Here is a 19372-nt window from a genome sequence, read left to right as displayed (position 1 = left end):
TGAATTGCTAAAACATGCACGCGATTACTATTTTGTTCCCTATATATAAAAATTTTGCTTACGATTTACTAATTAATTTCCTCGATTTGCTAAAACATGTACACAATTGCTATTTTCTTCCCTAAAGTTAAAAATTGTGCTTACGATTTACTAATTTGTTTCCTTGATTTGCTAAAATGTGCACACAATTGCTATTTTCTTCCCTAAAGTTAAACATTGTGCTTACGATTTACTAATTTGTTTCCTTGATTTGCTAAAATGTGCACACAATTGCTATTTTCTTCCCTAAAGTTAAACATTGTGCTTACGATTTACTAATTTGTTTCCTTGATTTGCTAAAATGTGCACACAATTGCTATTTTCTTCCCTAAAGTTAAAAATTGTGCTTACGATTTACTAATTTGTTTCCTTGATTTGCTAAAATGTGCACACAATTGCTATTTTCTTCCCTAAAGTTAAAAATTGTGCTTACGATTTACTAATTTGTTTCCTTGATTTGCTAAAATGTGCACACAATTGCTATTTTCTTCCCTAAAGTAAAAAATTGTGCTTACGATTTACTAATTTGTTTCCTTAATTTGCTAAAACATGCACACGATTACTATTTCATTCCCTCAATTTATAAATTGTGCTTACGATTTACTAATTCATCTCCTCGATTTGCCAAAACATGCACACAATTACTATTTTCTTCCCTAAAGTAAAAAATTGTGCTTACGATTTACTAATTTTTTTCCTTAATTTGCTAAAACATGCACACGATTACTATTTCGTTCCCTCGATTTATAAAATGTGCTTACGATTTACTAATTAATTTCCTCGATTTGCTAAAGCATGTACACAATTACTATTTTCTTCCCTAAAGTAAAAAATTGTGCTTACAATTTACTAATTTGTTTCCTTGATTTGCTAAAACATGCATACAATTGCTATTTTCTTCCCTAAAGTTAAAAATTGTGCTTACGACTTACTAATTTGTTTCCTTAATTTGCTAAAACGTGCACACGATTACTATTTAGTTCCTTCGATTTATAAATTGTGCTTACGATTGACTAATTTATCTCCTCGATTTGCCAAAACATGCACACAATTACTTTTTTCTTCCCTAAAGTAAAAAAATTGTGCTTACGATTTACTAATTTGTTTCCTCGATTTGCTAAAACGTGCACACAATTATTATTTTCTTCCCTAAATTTTAAAATTGTGCTTACGATTTACTAATTTGTTTCCTTGATTTGCTAAAACATGCACACAATTACTATTTTCTTCCCTAAAGTAAAAAATTGTTTGTACGATTTACTAATTTGTTTCCTCGATTTGCTAAATCATTCGCACAATTTACTAAAATGATTTATAAATCATGTGCATGATTTAGCAAGTCGAGGAACCAAATTAGTAAATCGTATGCACAATTTGTAAACTGAGGGAACAAAATAGTTATCGTGTGCACGTTTTAGTAAATCGAGGAAATTACTATGAAAATCTTACGTACTATTTATAAATCGAGGGAACAAAATAATAAATCGTGCACACGGTTTAGCTTATAATTGTTTATTTTCCTGCATGCCATGTGCGGGGCTCCGTACTTTTATGATTTGGCTATAAGGTTGTTGTTGTTGTTTTTTTTGTCTTCATCCCTCATGTGTTTTGTGACTCAGTTTTCCCTCATGTTTGATTGTGTCATTTATTTCAGGTGTGTCTGGTTAATTATCATCATCTGCTCCACTATATTAATTGTGTTCTTTTCACTGTTCACTGTTTCTCCTCCGGTTGATTATGTCTCTTACCTGTACTGTCCTGGTATATTTGCATTTATATTCTTTGTGCATTTATCTCACCACAGTGTGACAGGTTTATAGGTTTTTCTCTTCATTACTACAGTACAGCTTCAGCAGATTTTGCAGGAGTTGAGTTGAGTTTCCATTTATTAGCACAGCACTGGCATTAGCAGAGTAGTTCTTCCAGACAATCCCAAATATAAAGACATCATCTGTTGAGAAACTCTACAGGTTTTGACCCTCAACCAACTTTTTAAATGGCCCTTTTCAATAATAACAAATTACACATTTCAGTACTCGTTTTCTGAATTCCTGATCTGTGTCTGGAGTTTCTGCCAGTGCCACATAAGGAGGGAGCTTCGAGGGTCCGTTGCTTGTGAATCTATTTTTAGCCATGTGTAATTTAAAGATAATAAGCTCTATTTGCATTTTCCAGCCCTATCAGACAGCACAGACTGTACGGCTTTCTCTGTTTGTCTTCTAACTCACCTCAGCTAATTCGCTTCAAGTTGGACTCTTCTTTCAGTGATTTTTGAAAATGATTTCATTAAATATTTTATGTTTTCCTTAAAAGTTGTACATTTAGCGATCCTTCTTAAAAATAAGAAATTAATGGGAATTCATCCTTAACATGTTTTAAGCACAGTTTACATTTATTTAACAGCATCAGTATTTGATTCTTTAGGTTTGTGGCGTTTGAACACCACAAACGTTATTTTCAACTTTTCTGGTACATGAAAACCACAACACTTGAGTTCATAGAATGTAATACAGTCTCAGCGGAAAAGCAATTAGCTTGAATTTGTATTTGGTCTTTTGCTCATCTCCTCATCCATCTAGAATCAGCACGCTTGAAATTAATTGGCCTCCTTCGTATAGACTTCCTGCTAAGTTCCTGTCCTTCTCCTTAACGTGGAAAAAAGCTTCCCAAATCAAAAGAAGTACACATTTAGAAGTTTCTCATCTCAAGCCGAGCCATCTGTCTTCTTTTGTGTATTAAATCGAGCCCGTGGGTTTGGACCAGCCCTCTCATCTTTTCAATCGAATTCTCCGGTCCGCTGCTTCTGAGTGGCAACTGGCCCACATCTAAGCCTGGTGCTCAATGGAGTTTCTCTGTGCTAAGAAGCTAAATCTGTTGCAGTGATCCATGCCTGATGTGTTAATGGTGGATCCTTTGCTCCCTCTGAAATGCCACACTCCAATCAACAACCCCAGCTGACACTTGTTCTTACGTCCTCCTCGCATCCCTTTCACTGTAATTAGCTACTGTGTGCCCACTGATTGGACCCCTTAGTCTCTTTGTCTATTAGCTGTGTACTGCGTCTTCTCTTTCCCCAGGAGGCAGACAGGAAGAGTGTTGTAGAGATTGGGCTTATCACGAAATTCTAAGTGCTGAAATATTTCGCCTCCATCATTGCACCACAAAGAATGCCTCATTTTCTTGAATTTCATTTTGCAGAGTAATTTGCTGACTAGCTGATGGGCTCTGTGAGTGATTGTGATCTAATACACATTCTTTGCTTGTTAACAAATGAAAGCATATCTGTTCTTGATGAGGGTGAGATTAGCATTGTTAAATATGACCTTAGAGAGGCATTAAAATTCTCTCACTCAGTGCACTGGAGCACTGCAAGTTTAAAGGGGTAAATCTCTCACATATCCTATTTTAAATACTACTAATAATAATTATTGTGTTTATTATTTAATATCTTTAACAGGTTTAATATATTTTACCATTTTATATATATATATATAGAGAGAGAGAGAGAGAGAGAGAGAGAGAGAGAGAGAGAGAGAGAGAGAGAGAGAGAGAGAGAGTATTGCTTTGCTATTGAAATAATAATATAATAATAATTAAAAATAAATAAACAAATAAACTAGTATTTTTTGGCACTATGGAACAGTACTTTTTATTTTATATTTTTTTTGTAAATTACAATAATTCAATATATATTACATCTTTATATATATATATATATATATATATATATATATATATATATATATATATATATATATATATATATATTATCTTTAATTTTATTTTTTATTTATTTTTTTATGTATTTATTTTATTTAATTTTTTTGCTTATTTTATTTTTTTTATTGTTGGTTGGCGTAATATATGACCCAGATGGTTTGTCTTTTTTTTTTTTTTTTTTTTGATATTCACTCTTCGTTATACTGGCAATAATACTCCTAAACAAACCTGCGACATATTGCTTTGCCTTAGGTAATAAGAAAAAAATACCTTCCATTAGCGTCTTTATTTTCATCCCGGAGATGAAACAAATTGTCCAACAATGCATTCTCCTCTTTCTGTCTCCCAGCAATCATGAAAGGTTTTTGATAGAAGTTAATGAAATGAAATAAATTGGCTTGTAATGCATGGGAGGCTGTAAAGGTAATGGAATTTGAAGAGTGTCAGTGGGAATGTGGAAATGGGGTGGAGATTGGTGTAGGTTTGTGTCCCGAGGGCTGTGAAACATGGCAGCAGTGATATAGAGCAGAGCCAAAGGTGTCCAGACAGTAAGGTGCTCATTTATACAACCTTCCTCAGATATTGATATCATATCATGTATAACATGTTTATCACTATTGTGTTAAATGCTAGATTAGGTATGCAGTATGTATGACATAAATGTCTTGTTTCACTCTCTCTTGGCTATTCCTAAAACCATTTCTATTCTGAGAGTGTTGTAATATTTTCTATTACAGTGTTTGATAGAGACATCAAATGCAGAATGTGTGCCTTCTCATGTGAGACATTCATAAATATATCTTATGATAAATACACCTTACTTTAATTGACACAACAGTGGGGTTTTCTTTGAACTGTGAGGAGTTCCCCGGTTATATTTGATGACCTCAGATAAGCCTCTCAGTTAAGGACATATATGGATAAATGAAGCCGATCAGGCAAGAGAAAATATGGAAACTATGAAGGCACGCTCCAAACGCATCTGTTAAGTCATTTACATATGCTTCAACATGTTTTCCCCACCATTGCTCTCGGTGAAGTTGAAGAGGCAAGCTGTTGATTGCTCATTGTGAACAGTGCTCTTTTTCTCACACTGCGTCTCCGCAGAATAATTGTTTGGCTGTTGTATAGAGACTTTGGCCTGAGTGTGTGCGTGTGTGTGTGAAAATCTAGAGTTTGCCTGGCATTATTTCCACGGCCCGGGGCAAAAGTCTTCCAGAGACTGAGAGAGCGAGAGAGAGGGGTAATTTGTTTTGTTTGAGCAGAGGGGACGGTAGGGAGTGAAGAGTGCTTAAATTGATTGATTGGTGGCTCGTAGAGTAGTGGACCGGGCCATAATTACTCTTTGTGCCTGGTGTGATAAGGAAATTAATCAAACCATTATGTGGCTCCGTTTTATCATCAGGTAGCAATAATTGAATAAACTAACTTCACTTGTCTTCCGAATGACTTTCCTCACTACGTGTGCCGGCTGTATTTTGCACGGAAGGTTAGAAATATTACATTGCATCTGTTTGGTTGGTGAAGGATTTTCTGGTTGCTTATTATATAAACAAGAAAATTATTCTGAAATCGTTCCTTTTTATCATTCCATCTGCCAACCCTTCTGTTCGCCGTCATACCTAACTCTACATCTGTTCTACAGAAGCATCACATCAGACTGTGTGAAAAAAATACCCTGTAGCCGAAGTAAGAAATCCTGCGAGGTTGTAACTTTCTGGTGTTATGTCGTTCCTGAGTACCTCCCGCTGAGCAGAACAAATGTGGGAGAGATGGGAGGGCTGGAATAAGCTGCTAAATCAGTCTGATTGTTCTTAAATCCTTCATGTCCACTTGTATCGCTCAGCGGAGCCTTCATGCAGAGTTGGAAATAGGGCAGCCAATTCTCCATTCGCTTCAGCTGTTTGTGGATTTTCTTCTTTCTGGCTGCCCCCACCCTATTTGCCTCACTCGCTTTCCTTTTCCCCTTCGCTCTAAAAGTGTCTCTACAAATCAATTACCTTCCCTGGCTCGTTTGGGATTTAGCGAGGACATTGTCTGTGGGAGATAATGAGGTCTGGTGCTGTGATTGTCTTTCTCCCATGATGCCACACAGGTTATTTTCTCAGTGGAGGCAGCAGGCCTCATGTTGCAGAAATTTAAGCTGGTATTATTGTCAAATAAGAAGCGACAGCTCAGCCTTACACTGAGTAGATGTTAAGTGGAGTGGGGGAGAGTTGGGGGGTACATCTTTACCTACTTTAATTATTATCCATTCAGTCATTTTTCACCATGTCATGTATCAGTGCGGTCTCTAGAAGTAATCTATAACAATTCTAACTAAAAATGAATGTTTCGTCATGTTTCATGTATTTGACAAATAATTTTGTATTGTAGTGTAAGGGACATCATGCACTCATTATTTTTGAGGGGGCACAAGTGAAGGTGGGGGGGGTCTCTCTCATCCGTGTCATGTGACACACAGCAGCAACAGTACCACTGTAAACCTGATATAGGCTTATGTCCCTACTGGAAAAAGCTAAGCAAAACAATAAAAACCATCACAGAAAATTGTAATTTTTCCACTATAAATAACCATTACAAACCATCAACTTTTAACCATTAAAACCATCAAAAATGGTTTCCTGTATTCCCTTTTGGGACATATTCCAGTAGGATTTAGTGGTTTTAAAAAGCCACCAATAGAAGACGAATCAATTACCAGTAAAGACCAACAGGGTCCATTACAGTTTCCATTAAAAACCAATACAAGTGCCATTATTACCAGTAAAACCATTACACATTTTATAATGGTGTCTATTGTTTTATTCAGCAAGTTTTTTATAAATATAATATTTTCTTTTATTCAAAATATTCACAAAATATATCATGAAATATCTTGATCCTCAAATATGTGTAAGTATTTGCACCTTTATAGATAATGTTAGTTGATCTATAATGGGCGATGGGCAAAGTAGCAATCTATTAACTTAACTTTAAGGGTTAGTTCACCCAAAAAAAATGAAAATTAGCTGACCTCATACGTCATTCCCCGGGAGCTGCTTCTCACAACTGTGAGTGCAAGCTAATTAAGTGATTCTTACATTTTGAATATGGATATTTTCTTACAAAAACACATCGATTCACTACAGAAAGCTTTTGTTCACCACTCCAGAGCCATGTGAGACTTTTTTTTATTTTTATGGATGTGCTTTTTATTAAACTTCTCATGGACTGATGCAGTGTAACACTCACTGAGTGACATCAAACAGCTTGAAAGATCAAAGACCATTTTGAAAATAACTCCAGCTGGATTAGTCTGAAAGAAGAAAGTCATAAACACCTGTAGGATGACTTCAGGGTGAGTCATTTAAGGCCTTATTTTCATTTTTGGGTTCAACTAACCCTTTAAGTACCAGATACGGGTGTCATACTACAAAATATTTTTAATACGGCTGACTTTGCATTTAATGTGAATTTAATACAAACATTGTGAATTACTCATTAGCATGTAACACTTTCATTGCCAACACATTATCGAAGAAAATTTTCACTTCAGTCCAGTAAGTTCAAGCACTCTGAAAAACTCCCATAATAAGCTGTTTACACTGTGAAATGAATGTCTTCCTTACATTTTTAGATCTTCACTTTTCTTGTTTCTGATGAGAGAATTAATGAACAGAGATTTAATGCACAGTGACAAAAGCTGTGACTCATCTGAACGCCTCTGATTGGTCCTTGCATTCATAAACTCAACAGAATCGTATGTGATTGGTTATAATGCACAGTGCTTTAAAAAAACGCATGTGTCTCTTGCTCTGTGTGTCTCTTTAGCAGCTGGTGATGTTTTCTTTTTTATATATAGTTTCACAAGTTTGTATGCCCATATAATTTTAGCGTTAAGTGGTAAACAGATTTAGCTTGCTGTCAGCTATAGAGGGGTTTAGAGAGGATATATTTTTTTAAGATAATACAGTGTGCTTAGCTTTCTGGTCATTGGTCAGATTATATTTCATGCAGAGGATCTTCTAATTTCTGTCAATTTTAAAATGTTTAATATCAAGTCTTGATTCTGATAGACATGTCCATTTGCCTAAACAAGTTTAATTGCCATGTCCTGTCTAAGCATACCCATCATTAGTATCAATATCACGATGAAAAGAGGTTGTCTTTTATCCCGAATGTTACACAAACAATATAATCGCTTTCCATTTTGATAGATGGAGCTCTGGAGTCAGTTAATCTGTATCCACCCTTAATTAACATGCTCAATCATGTCTCTCTCTCAAAATGATCTGCCGCCCGCCTTTTTCATGAAAGCGATTATCAGTTGTTTGTCTGTGGATATGACAGGCCTAATAGAACTGGATAGCCTCAGTGAACTGCATGATGGACCTCGTATATCAGATGTGTCCGCAGCGGGAGGACGGTGTCTCGTTTTATGTCTGTTGTCCTTTTGCAGACCCAGAGCCCAGTGACTAGTATTGAAGGTTTTTAGTAGTACTAAAACATAGCTCTGAAACTTCTTTTTTTTTTGTGTGTGTGTGTCAAAATGATCTAAAAAAGAATCCTCCGTCTGTATCCATGTGAATAATAATGTTTTACTTTTCTGTCGCAGTCTCTGACAGGTCTTCTTGTTGAGTGTTAATGGCACTAATTAGTCTAAGTGTTAAAGCATGTAATCATGGGTCATGCGTTAGCTAGCATGAAACATGTTCATATTTGGCTGCCATGGTAACTAGCAGCACTCTCAAATAATACTTCTTCCCCTGATGAATCAGAGTGTCCTTAGGATTTAAGAGCAATATAATGAAAAGTGAAACAATGAGCAATTTGTTCAGAACTCGAGAGATTATTTAAATTATATTCTTTCACATACATAAACTGTGTGTGCATCCAGGCAAACTAGATTATGATAAAAAGGTTAAGGGTTATGTTTAACCCTTATGTGTTGTTAGGGACGTTTTCGTCCACTAGGGGAAAAGTTGAGACTTATTTTGGCCTCAACTTTCTCTGTGTTTGAGCTAATGGAATTATTTTTCGTGACAAATCTTATTTTGACCCATATTTTAAGAAAATGCTTTGAAATGTTTCAGAAACTCAACGGTACACTCTGGGCAAATTCACTACCCTTTCGTTATGTTCATGGATGAAAACATCCACTAAATTAAACTGCTGATAGATAAATCTATTAATCAACCTCAGTCCTGATCAAAACTACCAAATGTAAAAAAAAAAATCCAAGATTTTAACTCTTTAATTACCAAGTTCATAAATTATAAAAAAAAAAACACACAAAATTACATATTTTCAATTTAAAAGTGATTGTGGAATGTATTTTTTTTTTTTTTTTTTTTTACCTTTTATCATAGTCTTGGGCATGTCAAAGATTAGTAACAAGATTGGCTTTGTTGCATTGTTAGTTTTTGTGCAGCATTAGATTTTAATTTTTTCTCCCTCATTTGTTGTTGGTGGTTGTTTTTGCCCCATTGACTTCCATTATAACGACATTTTTTGATTGCAAAGCCATGACACCATATAATCATGCATTCTTGATTGTTTGAGGTTTTCCCCTTTGAGAAGAGGTAAAATTTTTTATTTTTACAGTTGATCACTAGGTGGGACTGTTAACCCTTTAGATAGGCCCGTGCAAAACAAAAAAAGGCTTAGTTTCTGGCTTTTATATGGAGTATAACAGCAAATGATTGTGTGTGTGTGTGTGTGTGTGTGTGTGTGTGTGTGTGTGAGAGAGAGAGAGAGAGAGAGAGTTGATTAACAGATTTATGCAAAAAAAATTGAGAATAAATAGAACAATGCACAAGGGTTAATAAAATGTGTTCATTATTCTCTGTTTTGCTGTCATCTCAGGATGCTTTTCTAAATTTCATTGCATAACCATTCTAATTGGTGCTATATACTGAAGGACAGCCGTGTATTTCCTGAGTGGTAATTAAAGCTGAAGTTTCTGTCACCTGACAGAATTTCAAAAACAATGACTGTTTTCCCATCCCAATCTCACAACATTGGTTGCTGTATTGAGCCACTCAAATAAATTAAAACAGTGTAGCCTTCCCAGTGGCTAACTACTTTTTTCCAGCAAGTAGCGATGTTGCGGGACATTTCTAAGCTACATTTCGTTTTAATTTCTGACGAGTCACGAGCCTGTAATGCATTGAAACAGCGCAGTGTTTTCTTCTGACTAGATCACACACTAAATTTGTTCATTATTGCCATCTGATTTATATAGTATCATGCATCCTATGGTTTTACAGTATGTCCACCAACATGAGATCGTCTGATGATTTTGCAAAGGATGCACAAGAGTGGATATTTCAACTGCACTTTATGCATAACAAAGATTAAAATGCAGTCTACGTCGAAGACTTAAAGCATGTACAGGAGGTGAATAATAGCCTTTTTAAACTGATTAACTTTCCTGCTTTATTTCACTCTATATCAAATGTATATTTTACAATTACTTAACCTGTCCCCCCACAGATTTGTAATAAACACTAATCGAACAGAAAATAAAATTGTGATATAGTAGTATCATTTGACAAAGGATGGTTGTGGCAGGATTGCACACAAAGCAGTATTCACATGCACAGCTGTTGACTGACATCCTAAAGCTACTCCATTCACAGTTAGTAGCTACTTTTCAGAAGGGTAGCTTGACTGTAGCGTAACTACTTTAATTTACGAGTAGCTTGTAGCTGGTAAAACTACAGTTTCAAAGCAGCTTCCCCAACACTGAGTGTTTATGCTTTTTAGGATCTTTCCCAAAGGGCTGCATTAGATTCTACATTATAGAAACATGAAGACATTTTTGAGTCAACTCAGAAAATAGTTGGATTCAAGTGTTTACATGCTTGATTTTTCCAGTTGATCAGGTTATTTCAGGTCAACGCCACCTCTTTCAACCCATTTGAAATATCACATGGTTTAATTGAGGCATTAGCTTGAAGTCTGATTGCTCTATGTGTAATGTGTGTGTATGTGTGTGTGTGTTTGTGTGTGTGTGTGTGTGTGTGTGTGTGTGCGCATGTGTGTGTGTTCATGTCTTCGAACTTCTGAAGCAGCCCTGTGTTCTGTCATCTTTGCAAAGAAGAGATATTTCTCCCGCCCACCTTTTTGTGTGTTTGTGTGCGTCCTGAGCCATCTGCCTTCTCCTTCTGGATCACGCTCCTTTCTCTTCCCTTACACCCCCTGCTTTTCTCTCCCATCACACCGGTATCAGTGTCTTATGACAGTGGCAGTGAGGAGACCCAAGCTAGGAGCCGTGACTCATTCACAACAACAGAAACACATCAACACAACCTGGAGAGCTGCCATTAGACTGCCACCGAGTGAGACCCACATAACAGCACAAGCAGCACTCCATGCATAGGACATTTTCAACACTTTATAGGCCCTGCTTGCCAATTAATATTGTCTTGTGCCTTACCTGTTTATTAATATGAACAATGTGTTTTTATAGTTGTAGTTGTCAAACACATTTTTTTTTTTAATTGGTGATTTCTTACGTACGTTTTTAATACTTAAAATTTGAGCATTTGTTTAATCTGCAGTTTTAGTGTTAGAAAAATGAAAACTGCTAAAGATAAATTATTGAAAACAATGAATTAATAAAAAAACGTGATGTGATATTTCACATGCCTGATCATCTGTCCTTGAAAGTGCTATGCAGCAGTCAACAGTTTTTGCTTGAAATCCAAAGTGTGCAAAGTTCGTTTTCAAGTCTATACTTTAGTTTTTTTCTACTTTAGTTATCTATACTAGATTTTTTTCATCCCACAATGTTTGTGCTACAAACACGATAAATACTGCAAACTGTACAGCTTTATTCAACAGAAAGTCTAATAAGCTTTCAAATGATGTATGGTTTGTTAGGAGGACAATATTTGGCCGAGATGCAAGGTTTGATATATTTACGGTAGGAAATTTACAAAATATCTTCATGGAACATGATCTTTACTTAATATCCTTATGATTTTTGGCATAAAAGAAAAATCTATAATTTTGACCCATACAGTGTTTTTTCGGCTATTGCTACAAATATACTCCAGTGACTTAAGACTGATTTTGTGCTCCAGGTTCACAAATAATTTCTTATACTGCTTACTGTAATTTGATTGGCATGATTGATACATAAAAAAGCTTGGATTGTCAAAGAGTGTTTGTATCTGTAATATACAGCAAACATTATAAATTATAACAACTCATATATGTTTTGTGTGCTCTTTTCATTTGAACCAAAAAGCAACATTGTAACCTGAAAATGTACGTATGAAAACATATTTCCCCAATGCTAGTTATTTTGGTAATCAAGCTAAACCAAAGAAGTCTCCATTCCCTAGCTGCTAACAAACAGAAAGGCTGACGTGTCTGAACAATTCTACGGTAAATGTTCAGCAGCTAAAATCTGCAGCTTATTATTTGCTAAAAAGCTTTTCCCTGCTGTGAACTTTGAATAGTTCCATTTAGACCCTTCAAATGGTCTGTACTTTCCAAAGTAATGGATTACAAGCACTCAAGACAGCTTTGAAAGTTAGCAAACCCAAACCGAAGCAAGTGCGCGTGTGTATGCGTGTCTTTGAGACAGATATAATATGGAGAAGATCTTCCATAAATTCTGAAGCCGATCAGAGAAAAGTCATTCAGTGATGGGGAAATCAATTTCATTTAAAGCTCTCATCTCTAGCTGACGGCCAGTAAGAAAGAGTCTGGGTTTAAAGAAGTCTGTGGAAAATGAGGAGAAATAATCTATTACAGCGGAAGGATGTAATGATCGCTAACCTCCTGAGCTAGAGTTGGTTTCTTCTTTTTGGTCACCAGATGCCAAATTCACAAAACATCCTTAAAAATAAAAATCTGCTTAACTGTGTTTTCTAACTTAAGGTTAAAGTTAAGAATGTTTTGTTTTTCCCATGCATTTTCTATGGATGTTCCATTCTTGTTTCTTTAGATTCATCTAATGTCAAAAATCTCTGCATTTTTGTAATTTAGATTTTTTTCAAGAATTGCATTTAGGAACGTCTTAGAAATTATTTTAACGTAATGGTTCACCCAAAAATAAAAATGTATTTTTTTTTTCATTTTCAAAATATTTGGAGAAATGGAGTATTGCATCACTTGCTATACCACTCTGCAGTGAATGGGTGCCGTCAGAATGAGAGTCCAAACTAATCCACAAGCAGTCCACGCATCTCTAATCCTTAACATCTTGAAATGTGAAAATCTGCATGTTCATTCCATGCATTATGAATATAAACCATTGCTTCTGGCAATAATCCATAAAAAAGAAAAATAAATCAAATCAAATATTAATTCTAAATGACAGATTTTCCCTTGAACTTTGATGTCTGGGTCATTCAGCTGCCCTCACACCAACATGTTTTCAGTGTTTCACCGTCTGTAATCCTCTCCCCTATTGTATTTTCCAATCACGTCCTGGCGCACTGGAGGGCCGTGTAAGGCTGCGATGCCGGAAGGTTGACATTAATAATGTGATTGTGCTTTGCCCTCTCTTATCCAGAGGTGGCAGAGGGCAGGCCTCCTCCTGCTGCTGAGAGAGAGAGGCAATCAGCATTTAATCTGCAAGACTGATTAACTTCTCATTACAATCAGACACACACACACCATGCAGGCACTCAGACTCACAAACTCATGTACAAACACACAGGGCCACATGCAACACACACTTCTCTCACACTCCAGAGGTGGATCTGTAATTATGCCACGGAGATCAAGTCAGGCCTACTTACACAGCTCTAGCAATCAGTTTTATTTATGCATTTATTTCCAAACTGTTTGTAAGAAAACCTGGCAATTATAGGAAAAGAATGGCTCAAGTGTCACGTCTTTGATGAATCACCAGGGTCTATCTGTGCACAAGACTCAACCGGATACGATTTCGAAATATGAAATATGTATATGAAAAATATGTACACTTCACATGAAACACCTATGAATTTAAAAGAAAAGTAAGTAAGTTCTATGCTATATAGCTAACACAAACCAAATGATAACAAATTGTTACATTTTACAGCCTGACTGGTTATTAGACAGCATGAAAAGTATATTTTTCTGTGAATTTAGTGTGAAATTTTAATATCAGATCATGAGGGATACTCATATCACTCTTTTTACTCTCCCCCATGGACAAAAAGACATGCACATGCGAGTCTTGAGTTTTCAAACTATTCGCCTTACAACCTTGGGATACGCACAAATAATTTCAGAAATGTCGGTTCAACTGAGGCGTGTAAATAAAGGCTTCTCTGTTGACACCTCATTTGAATGCTGAGCAGATGACCTCTGCATTTATGAAGGTCTAGGAGAGAAACATGAATATGCTCAATGTCTCTCAGAAGAGAACTGCTTCCTCAAACATTAATGCATTTATCCACTTTTTTTTTTTGTCGTAAAAATGGGCACGGCCATTTGTAAACTCTATGGGTCTAGCTTCTGGTCTCATCTGCATCCAGCTGTGCAAAAATTGATGTCTCTTACCATATTGTTTTAATGTATTGTCTTGTACTTGTTTGTTGTGCTTTACCGCTTATTGCACAATGTTATTGTTGTTATTTACCTATAGCGGTTAATGATCTGGAATCTGAGGGTGCAAAAATAAAATAAAATAAAATAAAATAAAATAAAATAAAATAAAATAAAATTAAATAAAATTAAATAAAATAAAATTAAATAAAATAAAATAAAATAAAATAAAATTAAATTGCCTTTAATGTTGTCTTAGCTTGAAGTTCTTAGCAATGCATATTATTAAACCATATATATATATACAGCAGGAAATTCACAAAATATCTTCATGAAACATCATCTTTACTTAATATCCTAATGATTATTGGCATAAAAGAAAAAAATATAATTTTGACCCATACAATGTATTTTTGACTATTGCTACAAATATACCCCAGCGATTTAAGACTGCTTTTGTGGTCCTGTCACATATTATTTATCAACCTGTTGACTAATTCATGTCATTCTGTTCTTCCAGATTGGAGACAGCAGTCAGCCTAGCACCTAAAGACGATGAGGAGAAAGCCAAAACGAAAGAAGCAGTTGCAAAAACTCATGAGAAAAGTGGACACGAGAAGCGCAGAGGACGTAAACGGCACAGTCACCGTCGAGCTCGCAGGTCTGTATCTTCTAAAGCTGTGCCTCATACACACATCTTCATCAAAGATGTCTCGGTGCTTAGGAGTGAACACTTCAATGTAAAGAATGCATTCGCCGTTCTAGAAAAGAACCTATTTGTAGAGTCTCTGAAGGTGAAATAGCTGCTCTCCGCTGCTTTTGAAGCACTTGAAAACAGCATGTGCATTTAAAAATGTACAATTCACCCACAGAACCTTTGTATAGATAAATCTATTCAAATGTGAATTTTATTTTCATTTCTGACCCCAGAGAAGATCAAACACGTGAAAATATGAAGCACCGAATCCACTTCGAAGCCACATCCGCACTCTATAAGCATGAATTAGAAACCCCAAACTTTAAAGCGAGGCAGGCACAAACACTCTTATCTCCTCGCCACAGTGTAAGCACTCAGGTGTTGCTGGAAATTTTAACACGGGTGTCTTTTATGGGGTCCTCTTACTTCCCATCCACCAAAATTCAAACTCAGCTGGTGAATGAAATCGATTCAGCATTTGATTCTTAACGCCGTAATTCCTCTGATACCTTCAAAGTGTTGGTGATAACGCAGAGCACAAGCAATGCATCAGTATGTAAAACAGGGAGGACGCTATCTTAAACATGCTAATCTCTAGGAGAGTTCATGCTGTGTTTTCTGCCAGAGAACGGCAGATGCAAAGGTGTTTTTATTTTTATTGAGATTTTATAATCAAGCATGCAACAATGCGAGATCAAAGAGCGATTAAGTCAGATCAATCTAAAGCTCCGAAATCCACAAACAGCTTTCTTTCCTTCATCACAACACCTGAAGAATCCTAAACCGCTGTACATAAACCGTTGTTTTCTTATGCAAATAAAAGAAACATCTCAAATGTGGAAAGTCTTATTGTGTAGTGTCAATTTTAGTGTCAGTAAAGACAGTAAAATGTCTTTTATTAGTTCTGACAGTGCTTTGGCATTGCAGGTTTGACATCCTTTGGAGTGTGTCAGTAGTCAAAAGCTCTCTGTGCTGTCTTATGCTTGCACACTTTTCCTTTCATTTCATTGGCAACAAGCTTAAGCCTCTGTATTTTAGGTTTGAGAGTAATGTTTGTGTTTTTTTGCCAAAGCAGAAAGGTACGTACAGCAGTGCTGGCAATGTAAACAGTGCTGAAACCCTCAGTAAAATGTCAGTTATCAATGTTGACAGCCTTTTAGCTCTCTAACCTTGTCTATTCTCCTGAGTGTGTCAGTGTTCGGTCTGACTCACAAGACGACCCTCTCCGCGCCGTTCCTTCTGACAGCTGAAGTGATGGTGGCCATTAGGGGTGTGTTCGTTACCTGTGCGCATTCAAGGTCAACTGAAACTGACGGAAAGACTTTAAAAGCTGGAGAGAAAACCAACAAGCTGAATAAAAAGCATAGCATTAAAAACATTAGGCAGTGGATCAAACAGTGTTGCAGAAAAGGTTGTGTGGTCGATTTCAGAGCTGATTGGAACTAGGGCTATCATGATATCAAGATTATCATGACCAAAAGAGTTTACGAAAACGATATTAGACCCATAACTATAACAAAATGGGTAAAAAAAGTAGATCGGTCGAATTTATGTTTAACCTGTTAACCAGATCCCCCATCCAACATCACCCAACCCATAAGTCTGTTTGATATGTGAGTGAGCCAAATATTGTTAAAAAAATAACTCTATCCATTGTGATTTATTATACTTTGTTATTTGAAATAAAACAAACTTTATTAATAAAATACAATACTAAAATATGTATTTGGTTTTTAATCAGTTTGAACTATAGCAAATTAAAACCCAAATACAATTTTATAAATTTTTATAAATTTTATATATATAAAAAATATAATATTAAGTGGTCATAACTACTATGTACTTACATTTAAATTAATCTAAATGTTTTTACATTGCTTATCCCACCTCAACAGCAGTATATATATATATATATATATATATATATATATATATATATATATATATATAATTAATGTAAAGCAGGACCAAAACAATGACTAAAAAATGAATAGTGTATTTGAATGATGTGATCTACTGTGATTACTGTAGTGTAGATTAAGTTACTTTTCTATATTTTGCAACTAACCAAATCTCATTTATTCTATCAGAAAAAGGGCAGGACCAAAAACTAACCGCACAAATCCTGAACTATTGCAGTGTTTGTGTGTTTGTGAGTGAGTGTGTGCCTTTGTGTCGACGGTGTAATGTGAGACAAAGGTTCCTAATTTAGCAGAAATGCCACTTGCTTTTATCAGCTTTTAATGCATTTCAGACTTGCTTATGCAACAACGGCTGGATGAACTATTCCTATATCAGACCAAACCACCTTTCAGCAGCCCGATCCCCCGCGAGCACATCACTGGCTCTCCGTCTGTGTTTTGATGCATCTAAATGGTTTCCTCTCAGTGCTCATATTGAATCACTGACTGGCTGGGCAAAGCAGTCTGACTGTAATTCATCGACTGTCACAGACAGCTCTCCCCTGTGTCTATGAAATATCATTATCCTGCTGTAGCGATGTGCCGCGAGAAGGAAATCTCATTGCTGCTGCCACCGTTCCTGTAACCTGCACCGAGTCATGTGTATTTGTCATGGATATCCTGTATACCTTCTCCCACGCTTTATATGTTCATAGCTGCCTGTCAGATGCATGTCATTGTGATGTTTTGATGTGTATGTGTACAGTATAAAGAGCTATTTAGTGCACACATACCTCCATAAAAGAAAAAGCATTACATTTTCAGTGTTCAATCCACTGCTAATTCTAGCGAGACAAGCTCTTTCGGTCACAGAGCATTTTTAAGATAAAAATAACAAGCTAAAATGAATCTCTTTGATATAAATAGGGTCAGTATCAGAAAATCTGCCTTTGAAAATATTATAGAGGTCAGCTTTTCCGTTTCATGGGCCTTATCAGTGTTTGAATGCTACAGATTGGGGATTTTTGAGCTTCTAATGGATTTTTTTTTTCAAAAGGATTAAAAGAAATGGAAGGACATTATTTGATGTGGCTGAATAAGATAAGGGCAGTGGGAATAGCGTTTGCTCATTCCAGAATTCTGGTTTTTGTATTTGATAAATCCCCTTTGTTTCGGGAGTCGGAAATGTAACCTTTGCAATTAGCGTGAAAAATGTGTGTAAGTTTGGGTTTGAATCTGCATTATTGGTGGTTTGGGTAAAGCGTTTCACGCCCACCTTTGATTGAATCTTCTGCCGTTCCTGATGGAATGAGAGTGGTGTGCAATCGCTGCAATCAAAATAATAACAGTTGCGCCCCGTGCTTTAGTAAACATTGCAAACGTGTGATATAAATGTCTCTGTTGATGATTGCACTTGAATTGCTTTCCCGAGGAATCGAGACTCTCAGTAGAAGATGCAGTGTGGCATCTCTCTGTTAAGCTTCAAATCCTTCCGTGCACTCGATGTTATTGCCTTTAAAAGATGCTTTTGAGGTGACACCTCGGTGCTTTTGAAACGGCACACATGTCCCGCTCAATCAGGACTCGCCGTCCGTTCTCTCTGATCTTCTGCTTTGTTGTTGCAGAAGTGTTGCTGCTTAAAGTAATTTGATTTTAAAAGCTACCTGTCCGGGCATGCAGCTTTCTATTTCTATTTCTCCTTTGACGCGTCCTTCCTATTTAACCTCTATTTTAACAAGAGCCTTTACTGCTCTTAAGAATTTAGAAGTTTTGGGTAATGGATTGCCAGCATATAGGTTGATTGAAAAAAATGTGCCTCTACCAACATTTTTGTAAAACTCCCATAAATTCACTGCAGTTAGATGCTGAAATGAACACTAGTGGCACTAAAACACTAATTATTGATTAATAAAGATGCAATTCCTTGCACAATACTATGTTATGACAGTAGAACACTTTTTTCCAATAGTGCATGATTTGTAAACGAATGCATTTTGAGGTTTGCATTTGCTTAGTTAACATCTGTATCACTTAGGTTTGGAAGAAAAGTGTGTAAAAAGCAATGCTTTTTTTTTTTCAATAAGCTTGTTTTGCTAAAGCATTGGATTCTTCCATTTCAGAAATGTTCTGTCTTTTATAGTGGTTAGAAATGAATCAGATTTTGATTAACTTAACCCTGACCTTCTCTTAGAGTGGTTGACCGGTCATTCATCAAGCTCCTACTATTGAATAATTGTCTTTGCATGACCTACTGTATAAAATGAAATAGCAGAAACAGATTGTGAAAAATGTGTTCCCTCTTGTGTTTTTGCTTTTCCAGTGTCTCTTTTGATTCTGATCTTTCACCTCGGCCGGTGCCTAAAGCAAAGAAAAAGAAGAAGAAGTCACAGAGAAAGAGGAGGAGACACAGGTCAGCCAAAAGAAAGAAAGAATGAAATCATATGACAACAATAATATTTTATATAGCAGTCAACAAAACTGACAACGTGATACAGTTCAGATAGACAGAGCAATTTCATGCTGTATTTAATCAATATCC

General features: G+C 36.0%; 1 protein-coding gene across 1 annotated transcript in view; it reads left to right on the top strand.

Moving 5' to 3' along the window:
- LOC127957012 (serine/arginine repetitive matrix protein 4-like) overlaps window positions 1-19372 on the top strand; it is a 59104-nt gene that overhangs the window by 22772 nt on the left and 16960 nt on the right. Inside the window, exons 2-3 of the mRNA XM_052555343.1 lie at window positions 14756-14896; window positions 19154-19243. Of these exons, the coding sequence (XP_052411303.1) occupies window positions 14756-14896; window positions 19154-19243 (231 nt within the window). The remainder of the gene's footprint in view (window positions 1-14755; window positions 14897-19153; window positions 19244-19372) is intronic.

The sequence above is a fragment of the Carassius gibelio genome, chromosome B5, assembly GCF_023724105.1.
Source record: "Carassius gibelio isolate Cgi1373 ecotype wild population from Czech Republic chromosome B5, carGib1.2-hapl.c, whole genome shotgun sequence".
Classification (NCBI taxonomy): domain Eukaryota; kingdom Metazoa; phylum Chordata; class Actinopteri; order Cypriniformes; family Cyprinidae; genus Carassius; species Carassius gibelio.
The sequence above is the reverse complement of the archived record's forward strand: the minus strand, read 5'-3'. Positions and strand labels throughout refer to the sequence as shown.